This window comes from Thermobia domestica, chromosome 7, assembly GCF_964235325.1.
Source record: "Thermobia domestica chromosome 7, izTheDome1.hap1.1, whole genome shotgun sequence".
NCBI classification, from domain to species: domain Eukaryota; kingdom Metazoa; phylum Arthropoda; class Insecta; order Zygentoma; family Lepismatidae; genus Thermobia; species Thermobia domestica.
This window is the reverse complement of record NC_137460.1, coordinates 200,997,895-201,018,424: the sequence shown is the minus strand read 5'-3', so window position 1 is coordinate 201,018,424 and position 20,530 is coordinate 200,997,895. Positions and strand designations below refer to the sequence as shown.

At 35.8% G+C, this 20,530-nt stretch overlaps 1 protein-coding gene across 1 annotated transcript in view; it reads right to left on the bottom strand.

Moving 5' to 3' along the window:
• Positions 1–3,223: 3,223 nt before the first annotated feature.
• LOC145690649 (E3 SUMO-protein ligase KIAA1586-like) overlaps positions 3,224–20,530 on the bottom strand; it is a 133,770-nt gene continuing 116,463 nt past the window's right edge. Inside the window, exons 6-7 of the mRNA XM_081765752.1 lie at positions 9,649–10,554; positions 3,224–5,818 (exon numbers count right to left, since the gene is read on the bottom strand). Of these exons, the coding sequence (XP_081621878.1) occupies positions 4,510–5,818; positions 9,649–10,554 (2,215 nt within the window). The 3' untranslated portion in view covers positions 3,224–4,509. The remainder of the gene's footprint in view (positions 5,819–9,648; positions 10,555–20,530) is intronic.

The following is a 20,530-nucleotide window of genomic DNA, read 5'->3' as shown; positions in this document are numbered from 1 at the left end:
GTCATTTCCAACTGAATGCTATGTTATGTCACAGTTTGTTGCTCATTTTCTCACTTAGAATGGAAGTTGCTATGTAAGACAGTGGCTATAGGAAAGAAGGACATCGATAGCGTAGTCTCACTGTTTAACATTTCCCTTCCTTTCTTCAGATCGTAAATGGCGCTTCTACGTCGTACATCGTCCAGCCGAAACACTGTACTAAAGGATCTTTTGGTACACGGCAGTATTGTTTTGGAATGAGAAGCCTACGTTTATCTCTTGCGTTGTATGTGTGGATATCAGTGCTGGATTTTAATAGTGGTTAGAGATACAAAGAACAGTTGAAACTAATTTAGAGAAACGTAATATACACTATATTTGCAATCCATTTCCAAAGTACGAGTTTATAAAGTCATATATATTCTATATTTTAAGCACTCTGTTCCTAACTAGATGCAGCACTCCAATTTTTCCGGAAGTTTTCTGCTGCAGCAAACTGTACTTTTGGAGTACTGCGGTATTACTTGTTAACAATTCTTGGAGTTTTTCATTGAACAAAAATCGTCGCCGCCGCACCCTTAAATTACAAGCAATATCTGCCTCACTGTTAGGAGAAATCAAACAACAATCTGCTTCAGTGGTTCTCAAACTTTTGACAACGCGGACCCCCTATTCATTCAGAAAGTGATCCGCGGACCCCTTGCAATGCTGTCTGAAATTTCACATGGTATTAAAAAATATATTAATTAGAATTATCTCTGACAAGAAAATATCAAGGAAAATAGTGCAATATGTAATTTATTCTAAAGATACGTGATTGTTTCCTAGTGAACAAAATTTCTATTGAAAATACAGTAACTTTCAAGAATGAAAATCACTTAAAAGAAAAAAAGAAAAGAAAACGCACTTGATAAATTCTTAAATATGGGGTCACTAATGTGAGGAATGAAATTCTTTCTGTTTTACCATAACTGCATTGAAATACGGAATAAGTTTTGTCACCATCAATCTTAGGTCCGATTCCACATTATGATGATTTCGCTTTAAGGTTTTAATATTGCAAAGAGCAGAAAAGGTTTGCTCACATAAGTATATCGTAGGGAAAGTCATCAAATGTTGCAATGCCTTTTTAGACAACTCTTCATACTCACAGCTCACACGCAACCAAAAGCTTCAAAGTTCATTTTCTCTGAAAACGTTTTTCCATGAAGTATCGCAGGATAGTTCCAATAGCTGTTCATGTCCTGTATTAGAGAGATTCATATATTATGTGTCATGGATTTCTACATTAGTGAAAGGATTTCAGTCCAACCATTACCAGCCTGTAGGATAGGGAAATATTCTGGAAAACTTGCAGCTAATGCTTTTAAGTGTCCTACAAGTTTTGTGCATTTCAACGGAGAGTTTTTCACCTGAAGAATCAAGAAATCCTTGAGCACTAGAAATGGTGAATAGTTATTTTTTTGTACTCATATTGCCCACAGCTGCAGTTTCTTAATCTTAAAGATACTTCTTGCCTAACAGCTGTGAGTTCACTTTATTACAACACAATTCAATTTTTAGGTCCCGCAGACCCCCAGGGGTCCGCGTACCCCACTTTGAGAATCACTGTGCTAGATCATATACAATACATAAATAAATAAATAATCTATTCAAACAGAATAAAATCTAAATGTATCAGATTGGCAATGAACGACTTACCTTTTAGTGCTATAAAATTAGTTTTCTCGAGTTTCTCGAAAGCTACGCATGATAGTTTATATCCTCAAGCTTTCTATTTCATTTAACTCTGTGTAATCTATCGACTACCATATCTATCATCTATATATATATCTTTCGACAATATTCTTTGTGGAGGACAAACACCATGTGCTTAGGTTTTTTCGGGGTTCTCCCATCTTTTTCATTTCATTCATTTCTCATCATCATAGTCTCCTTTAGCCTAGCCGGCATAATCGTGGGACGTAAAACTTAAAGATTTTCTTTCGACAATATTTCATTTCAAGAGAAATTAGGAAGTTATCTCATTAACCATACTGAGTACTGTCGTCTTGCTAGCACCATACTTAAAAGATTAATGAGGATATACTGAAGTATCAGTTTCACCTTAATAGAAGGCGTAAATCTACAGCATCAAATTTTAAAAAAGAAAAGTTTTCCTTGAAAACGACGCTTGAGCTTTATAGTGACATCTATGTATAATTTTATTCAGCTCAATATCATCTATGAATTGCAACATGTCTCGTCTTTGGACATTTTTTTTTTTTTTTTCGTTAAACCCTAATAATATTATAGGATTTCGTTGAACAGTAAATAGTACGAGGGTTCAAGTTCAGCGAATGTATAGAGTAGGCCAGTAGTGAATTCCAGTGATGCTAATATCTGAGATGTCTTGCGAATCGCTTCCAGCTTCACATTTTCATGTTAAGGAAACACATTGAACATGTGTTTCCATTGCATTGTATGTCACACTTGTATCAATTTTATCAATAGTTTTCGTTAGTATGTTCAGCGGGAAGCCAGCATAAATTCATGTGGATCCCAGAAAACTACTATTTCCTTTCGCAGGACAAAACTTGCCTGGTGTTTCTTGGGAACTAAATTTTTAGTTTTCTACTCAATTGACGGTATTTTTTCTAGTGTCTCATATCAGATCATCACCTATCTTCTGAAGAAATGTCGTGAGTCTTGGTTCTGAAGGTGCAACAATTCTTGGATCACTTGTTTCCTTAAGATTATGATGCATCTTGCATACAGGAATCTTGCGCATTTTTAAATCTTCATGAACTTTTTTTTTCTCTTTCTTTGAATGAAGAGCTTTTGTAAACGCAGCATTGAACCTTCGTGTTCAGATACTACGGAGTGAGTTAGTTAATTTAACAATTATACAGAGGCTGTTCCGCATATGTGTGATCATATATACTTACGAAAATCCATGGCGCCAAGTGTGGCAGTGCTTGATATGCCTTCCCCAGTACCAAACGATGACCCGGCAACGTAGTTTCTATTGCAGAAGGCTCCGTTGGCGAGCTATGAGAAGCAGCAGCTTGTTCCATTCCTTTTGATTTATATTTTGATGACTTCAACAGCTCAAAGAATCTGTTCCCAGCGGTAGGAAGAAGGTTGCAAAGGTTGGAAAGAAAAAGAAGTTCGTTTAAATATTAATTTAAAATCATACAATACGTATTCAAAGGAGGTATACATTTTACTGATTTTTTCCCGGAGAACAATTAAACAAAATTAATTGTAGATTACATATGAATATTTATTGTTAAATTGTCGTAACGCACTACATAAATGAATATAAAATGTTTTAGAAATTATTTGCATTATCATCTTGTACTTATTACAATTTTTTTTACCGTGTTTTTGGATATGATGCATTAAAGAATTCTTTACTTAACTCAGTACTTATTTCTGGAGCGTTGGAGTCCTGGTTCAATACATTATTATGGGACTACCTTACAAACATCGGGTCTATGAATTTTCTGATAGTATTCGGGTCCTGCTTATTGGAACCGAAAATTTCCAGATGGAACCCAACCAAGCGAAACAGGAAACAAAGATAACCCAAAGTAGTAATAAGGTCAGGGGCGGGTCTTCAGGGAAGTCCCTCAGTAAATATTTAAATTTTATCGCTACAAGCTATTGAAAAAAAAACATCATATAGCTTCACAAAACTGTATACACGAAATAGTACATTATGCAAGCTTTCTTACACAGCTTGTAATGACAACATTTTAATTTTTACCGATGGGACTTTTCTCAAGATCCGTCTCAATAAAGTTAATGGCAGCCACAGAACAAAAGAGAGCACAGTTTCAAGGAATAGTTATTAACTGATACATTTCTGCCAAAAAATGTTCTTTATAAGCTGCTGTAATGGAATAGGAAAGATCTAAATCAGATGTTGAACTAATACACGTATGTTCTAGTTCTTAACAATTGAGATTAAAATGTGAACGCTTCTTATAAATTAGCTAAACTTATCTGCCTAAGATTACTACTTATATAAATAAATGCCATTAATATTTTTCACTGACAATAAAACATACATTAATAATTCGGATAAATTGTTTTTGTGGTAATATATTACTTAGTAGCTGTATCATAAAAAATAAGCTGTCATTTGATTCTTTTTTTTTCCGTAGGAAAGGAAAGTTGAATGATAAACGAAACATTAGTTCCAATACAAATGAAGCGCATGGAGGATAAAGGTGTTATGTTACATTTTTCGAAATGTTGCATTCTGGCTGTTCATGCACGTGTTATAATGCTACTCATGCTACCTAACACATTATTTGGTGAGTCCTCGTCATAGTGGAGATATTTAGAAACGATGAAGGTGGTATGTTAACTGGCAAAGTTGTGAAAGTCAATTTTCCTATCATTTTCAATTTGTTACATACCACCTTTATCCTCCAAACGCTTCAAATGTCAAACGGAAAACACTGCAACCCGGATATAATATTCTAGAATGAGTTTAATAAACATCCGAGATATACCTGCTATGACATGTCTTTCAAGAGCTTATAAGACGCTCCAAATCGACTGTTTTTTCTCTATATTCATCTCAAGCGATGACAAATGATGGAATTTAGAATCAGTTGCAGCTTGATGATTCTGTAACCATTTCTGAACGTACGGCAAGCACCACCACGAAGAAAGAGGAGGACCATTGAGACATACAAACATTAAGCTAGATAGTGCATGTAGTTCCATGTTTTCTCTTGATGGACGCAGTATTTCATTCAATAAAGTGAGGCTCTGCATACAGTCTACTGAAGTTGATGGAAACGTTCCAACAGCACGTCTTAATGGCAAGAGATCACTTGGTAGTGTGTTTGGAGCCTTTTTCCATACTTTGTAACTATTTACAATTGGAGTTGTATTAAGGCCGAATCTTGTGCATAATGATCGAACTTCAGATTCTCCAAACCCTTCCGGAATTGCAGATGGCCAAAATCCTGTATCTAACACTCTCAATTCACGTACAAGATTACCATTGGAACTTAAAGACCTCGAATGAATTTCTACAGGGTCTAGAAACTCAGCGGTAAACAAACAATTTTTTAACTTCTCTGTTAGTTTAGCTAACAACTGACTTACATCTAAGTTTTGAGATGGACTTGACTGGTCCATTGACAAACCACGAAACGAATTACACAAAAGAGCTTCATTAACAAGCTTTAACTTGTTTCCAGGACTAGTAGCCATTGATGTAATATTCCAAATCATACTGTGAAGTATGAAATCTGCGTTCGGTAACATTATATCTTTGTGATCGAGCCGTGTTGCATATATATTTATATGTTCCAAAATATCGCACAAAATTGCAAAGTTACAAAGAAATTGTGGACTGCGCATGTAACTAGACAACAAATTCTGAGCCATTTCTTGCTCTCTTTTTCCTCTTGAAGTATCTACAGATACCTTCTGGCAATAATATCCTATTGCATCATACTCTTGCCATAATGCTTGTGCCATATTGAAGGTGCTGGTAACCCATCGAATATCCAACAAGGATCCAACAAATTTTAATGCATTACACACATTTGGAGCGCATTCTTCAAGTTCTTTACACATTTTGGGAGAATCATTGTACATAGAGTGTAATGATTTAATGAAATGGAAATACTGCATGCCTTCAGTCATATTCTGTAAACATTCTCCAACAATCTGTTCTAAACGATGCGAAAGGCAATACCATGCAATGAGGTTTGGAAATGTGTGGCACAGCAATTCCGCTATTCGAGAATCCCTTCCAAATTTAGTATCAGCACCGTTAAAAGCAATACCAATCCAATGCTGGTTTAAAAACTCCTTCTCCATACCATTTCTGAAAGAAAGAAAGATCACACATTGGAATATAATAGTGTTATGTCCAGTACAATATATTACTTGAAACAAATTTTCTTTCCACATTTTTGAATATGTTTTTACTGGTAGTTAGTGACTTTAACACTTTTCTGTCAAGATCAGTACAAGTTAATAACAGAAAGCTTTCAAAATGAAGTTTGAGTGAAATATGACTATAAAAGATTATTCGGTCTACGTCCGACCGATATGGCAACGATACTGTTATATGTGTAGTTGCGTGCGTGTCGGACCACCGAAAGTAAACCGTTATTGAAAAAGGTGCATCATGGCTCTTTTTCATACATCTATCCAATAGTGAAATAGTATCGGGGAAACGTTTAATCATTGGAGGACCATAGCTAAACGTATTATGGCCAGGCAAATATAAGTGAAACCTATAAAGAAACATTCGACAACCAAACGGGTCCAGTTAAGGTTACCAGCGAAAGTGTCGCGTAAGATGTTTCGTAGAATTCGTTAATTGGCAGGCCACGAGAATCCACACACCAACATAACATGGTTCAGGGATTGAATCTGGCGCAATCCACGGTCAGTCACAAGCTCCTCATGTACCACACTGTTGAATATAAGACGAACTCCAACCAACTGTGGAAAAGACACGTGGGAAGAAACGGTACAAATGGAAGACGGTTGTCAAGTTGGATGATGCCTATATTTGCCACACGCGTAATACTAGCATTCGGGCATTTACGTACCGTGATACCTCTTGCAAGGGACATACCAAGTCCTGCCAATGTAGAGAAAGTTTTTCGCAGGGAATCGTGATTGTCATCGAATACGGTTACGAGAGGAAGTTGAAGATACGTAAAAAGGACCAGAAGACGAACGTGAATGCTACCTACTTCCAACAATTCATCATGACCCCAATCTATCGAAAAAGAGATTCCTCGTTTGTATAGAGTCAACAAGAACCAGGCGTGGATCCACATGGATAAAGCGTCCATCCATACCCTCGGGTTTTACCATGACATGAAATAGGAAGCGGGAATCCGTATTATTTCCTTCCGTGACATTCTTGTCAAAAGCCATTAACACCAGCCCAGTTAATTTCTGCGAATTTGTACTGACATCTATGGCATAGCTTTCACTGCCTATGTGAAATCTCTAAGAACCAATGACAGATCCTATGCCTGTGCTGCACAGCAGTTTATTACAGTGCAAATCGCGATGGTCTAGAGTGCTGGAATACGATAGAATACAAGTAGTGGTGGCGGCACGTCTTTTCATAGGGTAAGTACATTTTGAAAATATGTACGATATAAACCGAACTACCTTACTTACTTACTTACTTACTTACTCACACACACACACACACACACACACACACACACATATATATATATATATATATATATATATATATATATATATATATATATATATATATATATATATATATATATATATATTCAGTGATCACCGTAATCTTGAAAAATAAGCGTATTGCTTACAGTTAAATTTTGACACAGTTTCTTTTTTCCGAAAAAAAAATTAGCCAGGGTTGCTTTCTCTCCTTTATTGAATCTTCCCTATACGATTAAATAAACTACGGTTAAAAGTGTTTATATATTATTATGAATTAGGTAAAATTACTAAGAAACATAAGTTCTTTTGCTAATATATAGTATGTAGACATGAAAAAATGGAAAGCTCCAACAATATCGTTTGGAGTTCGCTTATGTGGGATCAGTGGGTATGTCTGGAGGTGTGTGTTAAAAGTACCTACTAATATAAAGGTACCTTTGGTGTATACATACATACAGATATTTATCAATTAAGTGAAAATACCTCAGTTGGAAATATTCAGTTGTCTGGGTTGGCAACGGTCAGGCGACTCTTCGATTTCCAAAGAGAACAAATCGTTGGCGCTCGGTTAATGTTATGCGCGCGTGAAGAAAGTGGCAAGTGCCTTGGATGTGCCGCGAGGGAGAGTGTCCAAGATGATGACGACTTAGAAAACTCACGGCAAAACCACATCAGCGAAGAGGAACAGTGTTCGGAAGAAAACCCTCAGTGATAGGTCTCAGAACCGTCGTGCGACTGCAATGCAATTGACAGAGGAACTCAAGTAGCACCTTCCATAGCTTGTATGACAATCACAGTCCGCTGCGAGTTACATTACATCGACATACGGGGTCGGGCTGCACAGAAGAAAACGCTGATAAAGGATCGTAAAGCTTTAGCACAACGGCAATGATGCAGCGAACATACAACATAAAATGCTGATGATTAGAAGCGTTCGCCTTATATCAAACCATAGGCCTGTTCATGTATGGCAGACGCTCAAAGAAGCATATGATCCGCAGTGTCTTCGCTCATCCGCAGAACATGGCGCCAGCTCTGTGATGGTGTAGTGGGGCCAAAATAATCCGTTTTCAGTTGGCCCTGTGCTAACGCTGACCGATCGCATCACTACACGTTATTTTAGGGGACCATACGCATCGTATGGTCCAACGCTGTTTCGAGGCAAGGATACCATATTCCAGATGATAATGCGCCCATTCAGACAGCTGAAGCTATTGCGGCGAAGTCTGAGGAACACCACACCTGGCCCGCCCAAACTCCGGATTTGAACATAATTGAACATATGTGGTTCATGTGATTCGTTTTGGAGACACGAATTCGGTGCAGATTTCCGCCTCTATCCTTTCTTACGGAATAGAATAATGCATTGTACGTGGAAGGATGTAATATTTCACTTGCTACCATTCACGACCTCTATTACTCCATTCCACGTTACATTAGAGTGGTTTTGAGGACGAAAGTTGGTACAACGTAAGACTGCCATTTCGTCCCGGAAAATCCGGGACCGTCTCAAAATCTAGATCTGCGTCCCGGCATCCCGAAAATATTTCTCGGGACGCTTAAATGTCCCGGATTTCAGCAAAGATGAAAGGAAGGGAATATTACAGTTTGCTTTTTTCACAGGATTAGGTATATAATTATTCTCTTCAACTTATGAGTATGGCAATTCAAAAGTTGACAGCGGAATGACAGTGGGGAATTGGAGTCATGCTTACGTAAACATACATACGAGTTATTGAGTTGTTAGTTTGTTAAAAATAACAAAAAATAAAGTAAAAATTCAACGAAAGAAGTTTCTTGAAGATAACAAACACCGCAAGAACATATTGCCAATGAATTAACTGTTCTATTAAAAAAGTGTGAAAGGAAACATCATACCCTGAATAAGCTAAACAGACTCCAAAGCCACGAAACATAACAGATCCTGAGAAATTTAAAAAAAAAAAAAAAAGTTGGGAGGGGGGGGCTAAATCATCTGCTTAGGTTTACTTAAGTAGGGAGGAAAAGGTCTACTGAAATTACTAAAAGTGTGATTACATGATATTTGAACAACTCTATCTAATGGAAGAAAGTAAATTAGTATATATTAGTTCTTTTCATTTTAAGAATTTCAAGGATTCTCGTAATTTGGTAGCGTCCCGGATTTTCATTTTTGAAATATGGCAACCCTAGTACAACGCCATATTAATCTGTTAAGTTGAACTCTTTCCAGGTGTTTCCCTTAAATTGGTACGAACTCTATATGCCACATATAACTCCCCAAATGTCGATCAAAAATGGAATTATACGAAACTGACACAGAGAAAGAAAATAAGAAAGAAAAGAAAACCTTACAAAACATAGCTGAGTTTTAAAAATTACTTGAATAACATAAATCTGATGATATGAAAGCACTGGTTTTAGTCACGTTTATATGAATTCATACCCCTAGATGTAATAATTGTCAAATGATGTACAGAATATAATATTTGTTGTAGTGCTTACCTTTCCAGGCATTCCACTAAAGCACTACAAACAGATACCGCTGTAGGCTTTTCTGCTTCTATTAAATCCAGGAAGAATTGCTGAGGATCTTCACCTCTTATAGAAGCTCGGAGTTGTACACACAAAACAACACGCGAAGATATTTCTTCAATCTTATCCAAAACAACAGCAAAATTAACTTTTTTTCTGATTAATTCTGAACATAACTTTTTCCTCATTTCCTCTCCAATGTAGTTCATGATGGCTTTAGCTGAAAACGCAGAGTGAAGGGTAAGTCCCACCGAAACGCCATTGAGTTTCTGTAAACTAACAAGCGATTCATGCAAAGATAATGACTGACGTTGTTTGATAACACAATATACTGTTCTGAAGATATTTTCTGTTGTAACTGGTTCTGCATTTTCACTTTTTTGCATGGTGCATATGGCATCTGTTTGCAGGTTCTTTAATGCAATGGCTTCAGCGTTTTTGTGGGCTCTGGAATCTCGATGTTCATGGACCTTTTTCCGTAAACTACCTAACTGCTTATTCCGACAGGAACCATAATGTGTAACAGAGCATGAAGACCATTCAGAGCTCAATCTAACTCCTTGCTCTTTCATTGGTATTCCCAACGACCGTACAGCTCTACAAACATAGCAACCTAATTTCCCATCTTGTGCAATTAACCAATTGTTTTTCAGTTTAAATTGTTTCCACTGCTCCAATGACCATACAGAAGGCCACGGTGTTTTTTGTTTATTGGATGATTCTTCTGCTGTTTCTGAAGTTGATTCTTTAAGCACTGCATGCACAAGAGATGACGCATTTTCTGATATTGGTAAATTATCTTCTACGACACTACTTCCATTGGCTTCTGGTAGAACTGTTTTCTTTTCAGATCCTTCTTTCCTCTTCAGTAGTACTCTGTAATGGAAAAGAAAGAAATTTTAAACATGGTTCTTAAAACTCAAGACACATACACTGATATGTATACATACACTTTGAGTGACGTAAAAATGATAGAATTAAGACAACTCCAGAGTTTAACATAAAATATACGAGAAAAAATATTTCAGTTATTATTATTACAATATTCAGGGCATTATCGCAAATGTAGGGAAAATCTATATTTATTTGTGTATTTATTCGAAAATATTGTTCGCAATACAATCAATGAAGAGATATAAGAATGTACTGTTAATGTTGGGGAATAGTATTACTGCTGTGTTAATGAGTATGTTCTTCACACTTAGCGCCAACTGGTAATTGATTGACGAAGAAAGAGAGATTAGTTGTGCATAGTTACGGTATATTTTGTTTGTTGGAATGTTTATTATTATTTACTGGAGAATTGTTCTTAGTTGTTAATTAAGCACATTGATATGCTCAGTAAATCTTGGGAATTGTATAGATATAAATGTGGTTCTCAATGAAGAAGAAATAATTAGGTAAGTGATCTTAATTTAGCAGAAAATGGATATGCTGAATTAAACTCGAATTGATATAACTGGAATTTTTACAGTAGCTGATCTGGTGACATAAAAAATGCATGGGGGTTTAAAAAGGTACAAGCAATCTGTCAAATTTCCTTGTTTCTTATTAAACTTCCAATCTATGAATTGAATTGAAAAATGCTTTATTCAAGCGGGCGAGGTTCAGCATATTGCTGCTCTACTACCTAACCCTTGTGAAGGAACTACATTCAGTTATACAAAAAAGATGCAATCAATTGAGTACAAAAGATACGGTAATATACAACAAAAAATACAAATATACATTAAGATGATAACAAAAGAAAAGAAAAAAGTGGTACTTTTAACAAAAAACACACACAAATACTACAAGTGAAGAATGAAAAAAAGCAATAATGAAAAAGAAAAAAGCATACATGTACAAACGTGAAAACGAACACAAGCCAATAAATAACAGACAAAATAAGGTGTGCTTGTCATAGACAATGGGGAAGGGGGGGAGGGGAGTGATGAAATATTTCTACAATGCATGATTATTTAATTTAAAAGAAAAGTGTACCAAGTCAAATCTGGTTTCGTTTACGTGTTTGAAGTGATAGAATACAAATCATGGGTACCTGAACTTAAATTTTGTTGGTTGAGTAAAAAAAAAAAAAAAAAATGCTATGCAAAAGAATGGGAAGCCTTATCTGTCTGCCGATATGCACCAGTGCGAAAACGGTAAGAAAGAACCATAAGCGGTTCAGCTATTCCGTTAACCCTCTATTCAAACCCAGAGTGGTAGAAAGTAATAATTTTCGGTTTCAACGTCGATCACCTTAGAGCAAAATCGGTTCAAGATAGCAATATATATATATATATATATATTTAAAATTTGTTCAGTATTGTGGAAGAAAATGTAACATCACCCACATCTCTCTACTAAAACCAGAGTGGTACAAACTTATTATTATTTACGGCCCCAACAATAGGTTCCGGCTACTAAGTTAGCCCTCTGTTCAAAACGGAAATAGTGGAGCTTAACTATTTCCGTTTTCAACGTTGATCGATATATGAGTAAAAAACTGTCCGACAGCGACAAGCGGTTGTTTGGAATCAATTTAACGTCCGAAGAATACGTTCCATTTCCTCCATTAACATTCTATTCAAACTAAAAGTGGTAAAATTTAACAATTTCCGGTTTTTTCACCACAATGTAAAAACGGTAATAGACAGCGACAAGCAATATTCAATAAATGGATTCAGTATCGCAATACTTCCAGTTTTAATATTAATCTCCTTAAAGTAAAACCAGTAAGACATAGCAAATAATGGCATTTTTGATCGTATCCCTCTATTGTAACTAGAAGTTGTAGATGCACTATTTGCATTCAGTATTGAATTAAGTTAATTTGGAAATCTACCGCGGTGTCACAGTATGAAACGAAACTCACTTGTTCCTAGATGTAACAAACTTTAATCATTTCAAGCTAGCAAACAAGTATATGATAAACATCAGTTTATATAAAGAGAAAAATAAGAACTTCAGAGCATTTATTGATTATAATTCTACTGTCTTCCAAAATATGGCTAATATGCAACAGTAGTCTAAACTCATCCCTAAGTATTCCAAATATTCCACAACACGAGGAAAATCTCCGGAGTACAAAACAATCATCACAATATGAATGTCTTAGTCCCATGATTTTTTTTTTTACAAAAGATTCACCTTAAAACTCAAAATGAAGCTTTGCTTTAGGAAGCGTAAGTATCAGGAACACTTCTGTCTCATCCATATACTTAGTTTTTAGCGCGTCTGTTACTGAAACTTACAAGGAGAAAGCAGACTTTGGTAAATGAACTTCGGGCCATTTTTTGCAAGGTGATAGTGCACATCTAAAGTGTTCATATTATAAACTGGGAGAGCGCAATGGCCTAATATAGTAGAGAAGAAGCGTCTTAAAGTTTTCGACTCGCCGCATATGTCGTACGTTGCGCATATTTATCAAATGACAGCGTGGCAGAACCAGTAGCATATGTGACTCATGTGCCACGGTTCATGGGTTCGATTCCCGCTGAGTCAACTTTTTTTGGTTTTTTGCTTCAATCAATAAAGTAGCCACTTGTAGCTACAAGTAAAATGTTAATTCATTATATGTGTATAATGAATTAAAATAATACAAATATTCAAATCAGTTGTAAAATCTTTCAATGTTCCATGTTAACTAGCAACGAAATGTAATATATTTCGTAAAAATACTGTGAGAATTACAAGGAGGATGATAAGGAAATCCCCTTTGGTAATACTGGATGTTACTATAACCAAAGGATATTTCCCGCTTATTCCCCTTGTAATAACCGGCGAAAATCTGTCTCCAACATTGGATGGGGTAGGGGGAATGGGTAAGACCGTTCCCGTATTTTTTAAAGCGATGCTCAAAATATTTATGAAGTTGAAAAACAATACTGTGGAGGATCAGGGGAGCAGATTTGTGGTTTATTCTTGGGGGATATCAATTTCATCTCATTTTCCTTAATGGCAATCGGACACAAATCATCACATTTCTCCCCAAAAAAACACATTTCAAATCAGATTATTGGGGGGCAGTCCCTCCGTTCCAAGATTGGAGGGGACAAGTCTCCCTCATCCACCGTGCCATTTGCGCCAGTGCTTGTAATACACACACTGCCAACAGATGTAGACACGAAGCGTCAAGAAACACAACGACTGTGGTAACCATAATATAACTTGTAATATCAATATATTTACGAAATAGATTACATTTCGTTGCTAGTTAAGTGGAACATTGAAAGATTTTACATCTGATTTGAATATTTCTATTCTTTTAATTCATTATAAACCTAGGGAAATTAACATTTTACTTGTAGCTACAAGTGCCTACTGTATTGGTTTAAGCAAAAAACAAACAAAAAAGTTGACTCCAGCAGGAATCGAACCCATGAACCTTCACACGTGAGTCATATATGCTACTGATTCTGCCACGCCGTCACTTAATAAATATACGCAACGTACGGCATATGCGGCGAGTCGAAAAATTTAAGACGCTTTTTCTGCTATATTAGGCCATTGCGCTCTCCCAGTTTGTAATATGAACACTTTAAATGTACCCTATCACTTTGCAAACAATGACCCCGAAGTTCATTTACCAAAGTCTGCTTTCTCCTTGTTAGACCAATGAACTTGCAACAATCGTTTCGAACACGATATGTTCTAATCGATAACCTTCAAACAATTATCTCATTAATTTGCAGGGTAAGCATATTATTCTTGTATTTAAATGATCAATACAACAGGGATAGATGTATGTCATATAAAATTCACACGGTATGAGTTTCCCGTTGCTATCAAAGCTCATATAAATGTTGAATAATAATAAAAAAAAAAAGTGTCTCACTCATACCCGTACACCAAAAGATCTTTGATCCTTTCGGCCATTAAGATTTTAATAACTCATATCAATTATATACAAAATAAATCCGTGTTATTTTAACTGTGGTTGATTCTCACTAAGAATTAGCAACAGGGTACACAGTAGCTCAGTAGTAGAGCGCTCATACCAGGTGCAACACATCTCTGGTTCGATCCCAGGCCATGTAAGTTTGTGTTGTGCAATATCGTATCGTGTCTGTGGGTTTTCTTGAGAATCTCCCGTTTCCTTCCAAATTTTCATTCCACTCATTATTTCATAATTTTTCACTTTCATTAGTCTCTTTTAGCCAAAGGGCAGAACCATGAGACTTAAATAAAACATTTCAGTTTTTTAAAGAAGCAACATCGAAGTTTTGTATATTTTGAAATTCTAAATGTGTTATAACGGATACACTTTCTTCTGTAGCTATAAATTCACCCCTATTTATACAAAACTTAAATCAGCTTTCAAAACTGTAGAAGTGCAATTAATCTACAATACATAACACTAGTAGGACGTGAAAATATGCGAAACACCCACAATATGTAAAATTTAAAACTGCACGAAATAAAAACTGCAAACATTAAATGTTCATGGATAAAAAAGTAAAATGTTCATTGTGACTTTCCCTTCTTAGCTGTATCCGTTATTGCATTAGATAAGGGCATTGGTGCCAGAATTAAAATAAATGTGAATGCTTTATTTATTACGAAGAAACCACTGAACTTCTATCCGTGGAAGATAATATATTGCCTACTGTGTGCAGTTAATTAACTTTGGGTTGACATACACTGTAGGCTGGCGGGAAGCTGAAGGAATTTCTTACTGTTTTAATATAGAGATTAATTAGTAGGGAAATAAATCAAGGTATAAAATATGCCAACAAAAGGAAATATTAAATTGTTACGTTAGTCCTTGAAGTTGTAGTGCACGCACGAATGATTCAATTAAGGGACATGTGGCTAGTAACAAGTAGGATTCGTTTTGTCTTGATGATGGCAGCGATGCAGCCTGGCATGGACTCAACAAGACACCAAAAAGGTTGGAGAGCCATACTGATCCACAATTGCTGCACAGCCTCCCATACTCCATGAAGATCGGTCGAAGCATGGTACAGGGCAGCACATCCTTCCTGATAGCTTCCCAGATATGCTCAATGAGACTAACGTCAGGGCTCATCGGCGGCATGGCAAGTATCTTTACGTCCGTGGAGTACTAATTCAACCACCAATCCACGATTGGGAAGCGATCGGCTGGAGCATTTTATTGTTGTAGATACAGGTTACCAGAATGTTGGAGGGAACAAAGGCTGGACTGATTTGCCGGCAGGTTCCTGGAACATTCACTGGTGAGAAATGTCAGATGTACCAGAAATCTCATATTAATACAACGTGAACGTCCTCGTACGAGGATACTACCACCACCAGCCTGAACTGTAGCCTGCTGGTAAGGAAGGTCCATTGTCTCATGTGGTTTGACGACGCAATCGTACCCGACCATCCGCGTGTACCAACTGGTACCTCGACTCATCTGTCTACATAACTATTTTCCCATGCCGAGCGTCCAATGGCGATGTTCCTTTGCTCATGTCAGTAGTTGTGCTTTGTGCCAGGTGTTAAGCAGCAAAGGTATCATCGTGGGATGCTTGCTTCTGTACCCCATGGCGAGGAGATGGTTCTGGATAGCTAGGCTGCGACTTATACGTCGGTTGTTGTCCAGTATTAAACTGATCTGCTGAATTGTGGTCCGTCTATTCTCTTTTACTATCCGAGCTAGCCGACAGCAACTGCTGTCATCAACGTGTCGTACACCACAACAGTTACCCCTGGCGGGTGGTTTTTCCCGAATTCACATATACTAGCGGTACACTCTTGGTACGGTGGACTTTTGAAAGCCCAGTCCCTGCACACCTCAGGGATGGAGTGGCCCACATGTCTGATTACAAACAAATGCCCTGAGGTCTCATCCTATAGTCCACTGTTGTTTATATAGCCCGTACGAGATTCTCGCTATCATATGCCACGCCTTCCTATTACATTCACCGAGACGACCACAGCATCATTTCCTCAGAACGGTAGCTATCTCTAATTCAATTACTCATGAATGTCTGTAAGTTACCACTATGAACACAGAATTACTGGATTTAGGAGGAACAAGAGTTTGAAATGCGAAATACAATATAAGCCGAAATCAAGCATAGATTATAAAATTGGTATAAAATATATTCAGTGGAAAATCAGCATTGAGGAATGTAAGGGTTGTTAGAATACTGCAAATGAAGTATTGAATAAATTATGAGAATTTGATTGCTGAGAAAATTGTGTAGTAATTGGCGTAAGCAATTTTGGCAGTAATTCCTACTTCTGCATATCAGTAGCATTTTTAATCGAGCCGATTAAAACATACAGATCATAACGTAGATAAATTCATGGAATTCCGTTGGAAAAATTGAGTCGAAATGAGTTACAAATATTATACCAAAAGCTTAAACGTCAGACACGCTCGCAGGCAACAAAGTACCGTAGTACATTGAATTACTATTGGTTTGACTGGAGAAACTTATTTGCATTTAAATATCAACTATCGCCATCCTTCACAAACATTTCTTTTAATGTTGTCACTTATCACTATTTGCGAATTGATTTCAAATTAGTCCACACAGTGCGTTATCAACCGGGTTAGTTAGTTCTTCATAAAACACGCCTAACAATCGGTACTATTTTCCGGAAGCAGAATGTGGCAGAGATCAGAATTTTACACAAAAGAAAAATTCTTCCAAACCATCGAAGACTGAACAAGAAGTACGTAAACAAGCAACCAGGAGAATGATTTCTGAACGGATAATCCATGAAGAAAGAACAGATCAGGATCTGTCTCTCAAAATAGTGGTGGTATGAAATCACAACCGTGGATAACGCATCTCATAACACACAAGCCAAGGACTTAGATACAGAAACTTATTATGAATGAAAAAGAGTCACACTGGAGAACGTGGGCAATGTGGTCGCATCTCACAAAGGAGGTCAAACTGAACAAGGATGACTGCTGCGAAGCACTTAAGATTTCTCGAAAAGTTACGACAAACAATGAAGGGGAATTGATCTACAGAAGAGACTCGCTAGTCCTTAAACTAGTCAGCCTAAATCTGCAGGATATCGACAAGCTACTCAGTTCCTGTCCATGATATACTTTGTGAGATGAAACTGTACTGTCTACAAAAAAAAAAAAAGCATTTTTAATGCATTATTTTTATATGGAATATGCTGTTCTTCTGTCGATGACTTGTAACAGGAATATATACTGAAAGGAGGGAATAAAGGATAGTGGAGTGATAAATAGGGCAAAACATACTTTTATAAAATAATAGTTATTCAATTGTAACATTAGTTCTATATGTTATAGTAGATTTACACTTATCAACTCTGAATAAGTCTCAAACAAAATTTTACCACCAGAGTAACTGCATATAGGATTGTTGAAGACATTTGAAAAGATAGACATGAAGACATTACTACTGGTGTTAAAATGGGTTTACAATATTCAAATCAAAAACTGATATACAGAACACAACAAATATTAACTACAGAAATTTTCAATATCAAAATATTTAACCTATATAAATACCTCTATCTAACAAGCTAGAAAAAAGAAAAAAAAAATTATGAATCACCTTACTCAACCTAACTCAAACAACCAAATATTATATCAAGCGATTGCAATAGCAATCAACACTACGGACAGTTCAGAACCAATAAAGCTACATAAATACTCTTCTCAGCATTACGTTAGACTGAATGACGGAACATTTATTCGATGAAGTAATGTACGGAAATAAATCGTACCTGTTATTATTGTAGCTATACAGTATATATATATATATATATATATATATATATATATATATATATATATATATATATATATATATATATATATAATGTGTGTGTGTGACAGCAGAATGGTAGGTTTACTGTGATGGTCTAGTACAAACGTTTGCAAAACAGATAAAATCCACCATGTCGAAATAAACCAGAGGCTCCTACTTTAACAGCCCAACGCGTATCAATTAAAGTCATTTTCACAAATCAAATGGCAATAGAACTAAACAATGGAAAAAATACCAGTAAATCTTAATAGTATAAAGAGTCTCCGGAGTATGCAACTAATCAATAATAACAAAAACATAAATAAGTCACACATATACAAAGAAATTTAAATGCATGAATTCTGAAGAAAGAAAAAAAATATACCGGTAGAAGTACACATTCCGAAAACCATGGTGGTGGAATAAGTCATGTCGTCATAATGGAGAAACAAGCACTCCATAGCATATTTCGTAATACATATTCTAAAGCGAACTTGATAATAATCATCAAATTCAAATTAGACAGAGTTGCACCTTCATAGGAACTCAGAGGCAATATTGGAAGAGATCTCAATTTTCTTATTTCAGTATCTGACCTTTGATAATTTTTTAAAACAAACAGTTACAAAATGAAGCACACAACACCAGCTTTCCTTTATTTAACGCTGAAAATGGATGTCATTGATTCAGTAAAAGTTAACTCCTCCGTGCATAAATAATAGTCATGAATACATAGTCAAATAGTATGGTGGAAACCGAAGCACTTGAACTGTCCTTCTACTCTGAAGAATTCGTTCATGTACTTTAAAATAAAAATAATAATAAATTTTGCACCAGGATTTGACAGACTTAGATATATTCATCATAAGCTTCAGCGCAACTTGGAATAAAATCACGATTCATGGAACTCTTTCAGCAGTACATGGAAAACTGCACTAACATACAGAGAGGTATCGATTAAAAACCCAAAAATTAATAGGATGGCGAAACAGCTATTAACAACGAAACATCATGTATGTTCCAAATGTTCGAAGAAACAATTTTAACACTTCTCAACCCTGCGCCAAGTGGGACTTGACTAGTTTTTCAATGCGAATGGACAAAAACCAAGTCTAGCTCAGGTATTACGTATGAGTCTCTTACTTACATTCCGCGGGGGTGGTCGGTTTCTTGTTTGTAGAAAATTTATTCGAGCTCGCAACTAAAAGAAAACGTTACTTGATATCTACCGATAACATTACGAATATCTAGTATGATAAAAGCTGTCATCAGTTTTGTTGTTTTGCCGTAGTTCGCTCATAAATGAACATAAATGAATGTTTTGTGATAAGGTCGTCTCTCTCTCTCTCTCTCTTTTTTTCTTTTTTCTTCTTCTTCTTTTTTTTAGTATTAATACATGAAGGAATAGAAATGGATGAAGAACAAACAGCAAACATTGTACCGGTGTGAAAAATAATAAACAAGTTTTTCACTTTATCCACATTATGTTCGTGTGTTTTTTTTTAAGTGAAAAAGCATGTTTGCAGTAATATTGTAACAATTCTATCCAATAATATCAATAAACATTACATTCATCTCAAAATAGAATGTTTAAAAATTATTTGAAAATGCATTATATATATATATACAATATTTTTTTGCTACCTATATATACATTTTTAAAAAATGCAATAAACTGACAGAAAGCTGGAATTTGAATAGGTACATAAGCCCAGAAGCGAAAGTGCTAAGTAGATTAAAGTAATTTCTTAATATAACATCTCACAAAACAAGGAGGTTTAGGAAAAATTACGCACTTTAATTTTTGAAATATGGCATTCTTATAAAACAATTTAATACTAACTATGTAGAAAGGTACGCGAAAAAAAAAAAAAACTGTATTCTTAATTAATCTAATTTATTATATTCAAAAAGTTTAAATGCCATAAAACTTCATTTGAAGTATTGATAATTTACTAATCAACAGACTACAATAGGGAAAACTTAGTCTCAAATAATTAGAAACAATTAGAAAAATAAGCAAATATAACAAATTAAGCCCCATTTTCTTCAATACTCATTACGAATCTAACATCGCAACTATATGTATTGTATTGTATTTATTTCGTCCTTTTTTCATATATTTAGCGCTGTATTACAATACACATGAAGTG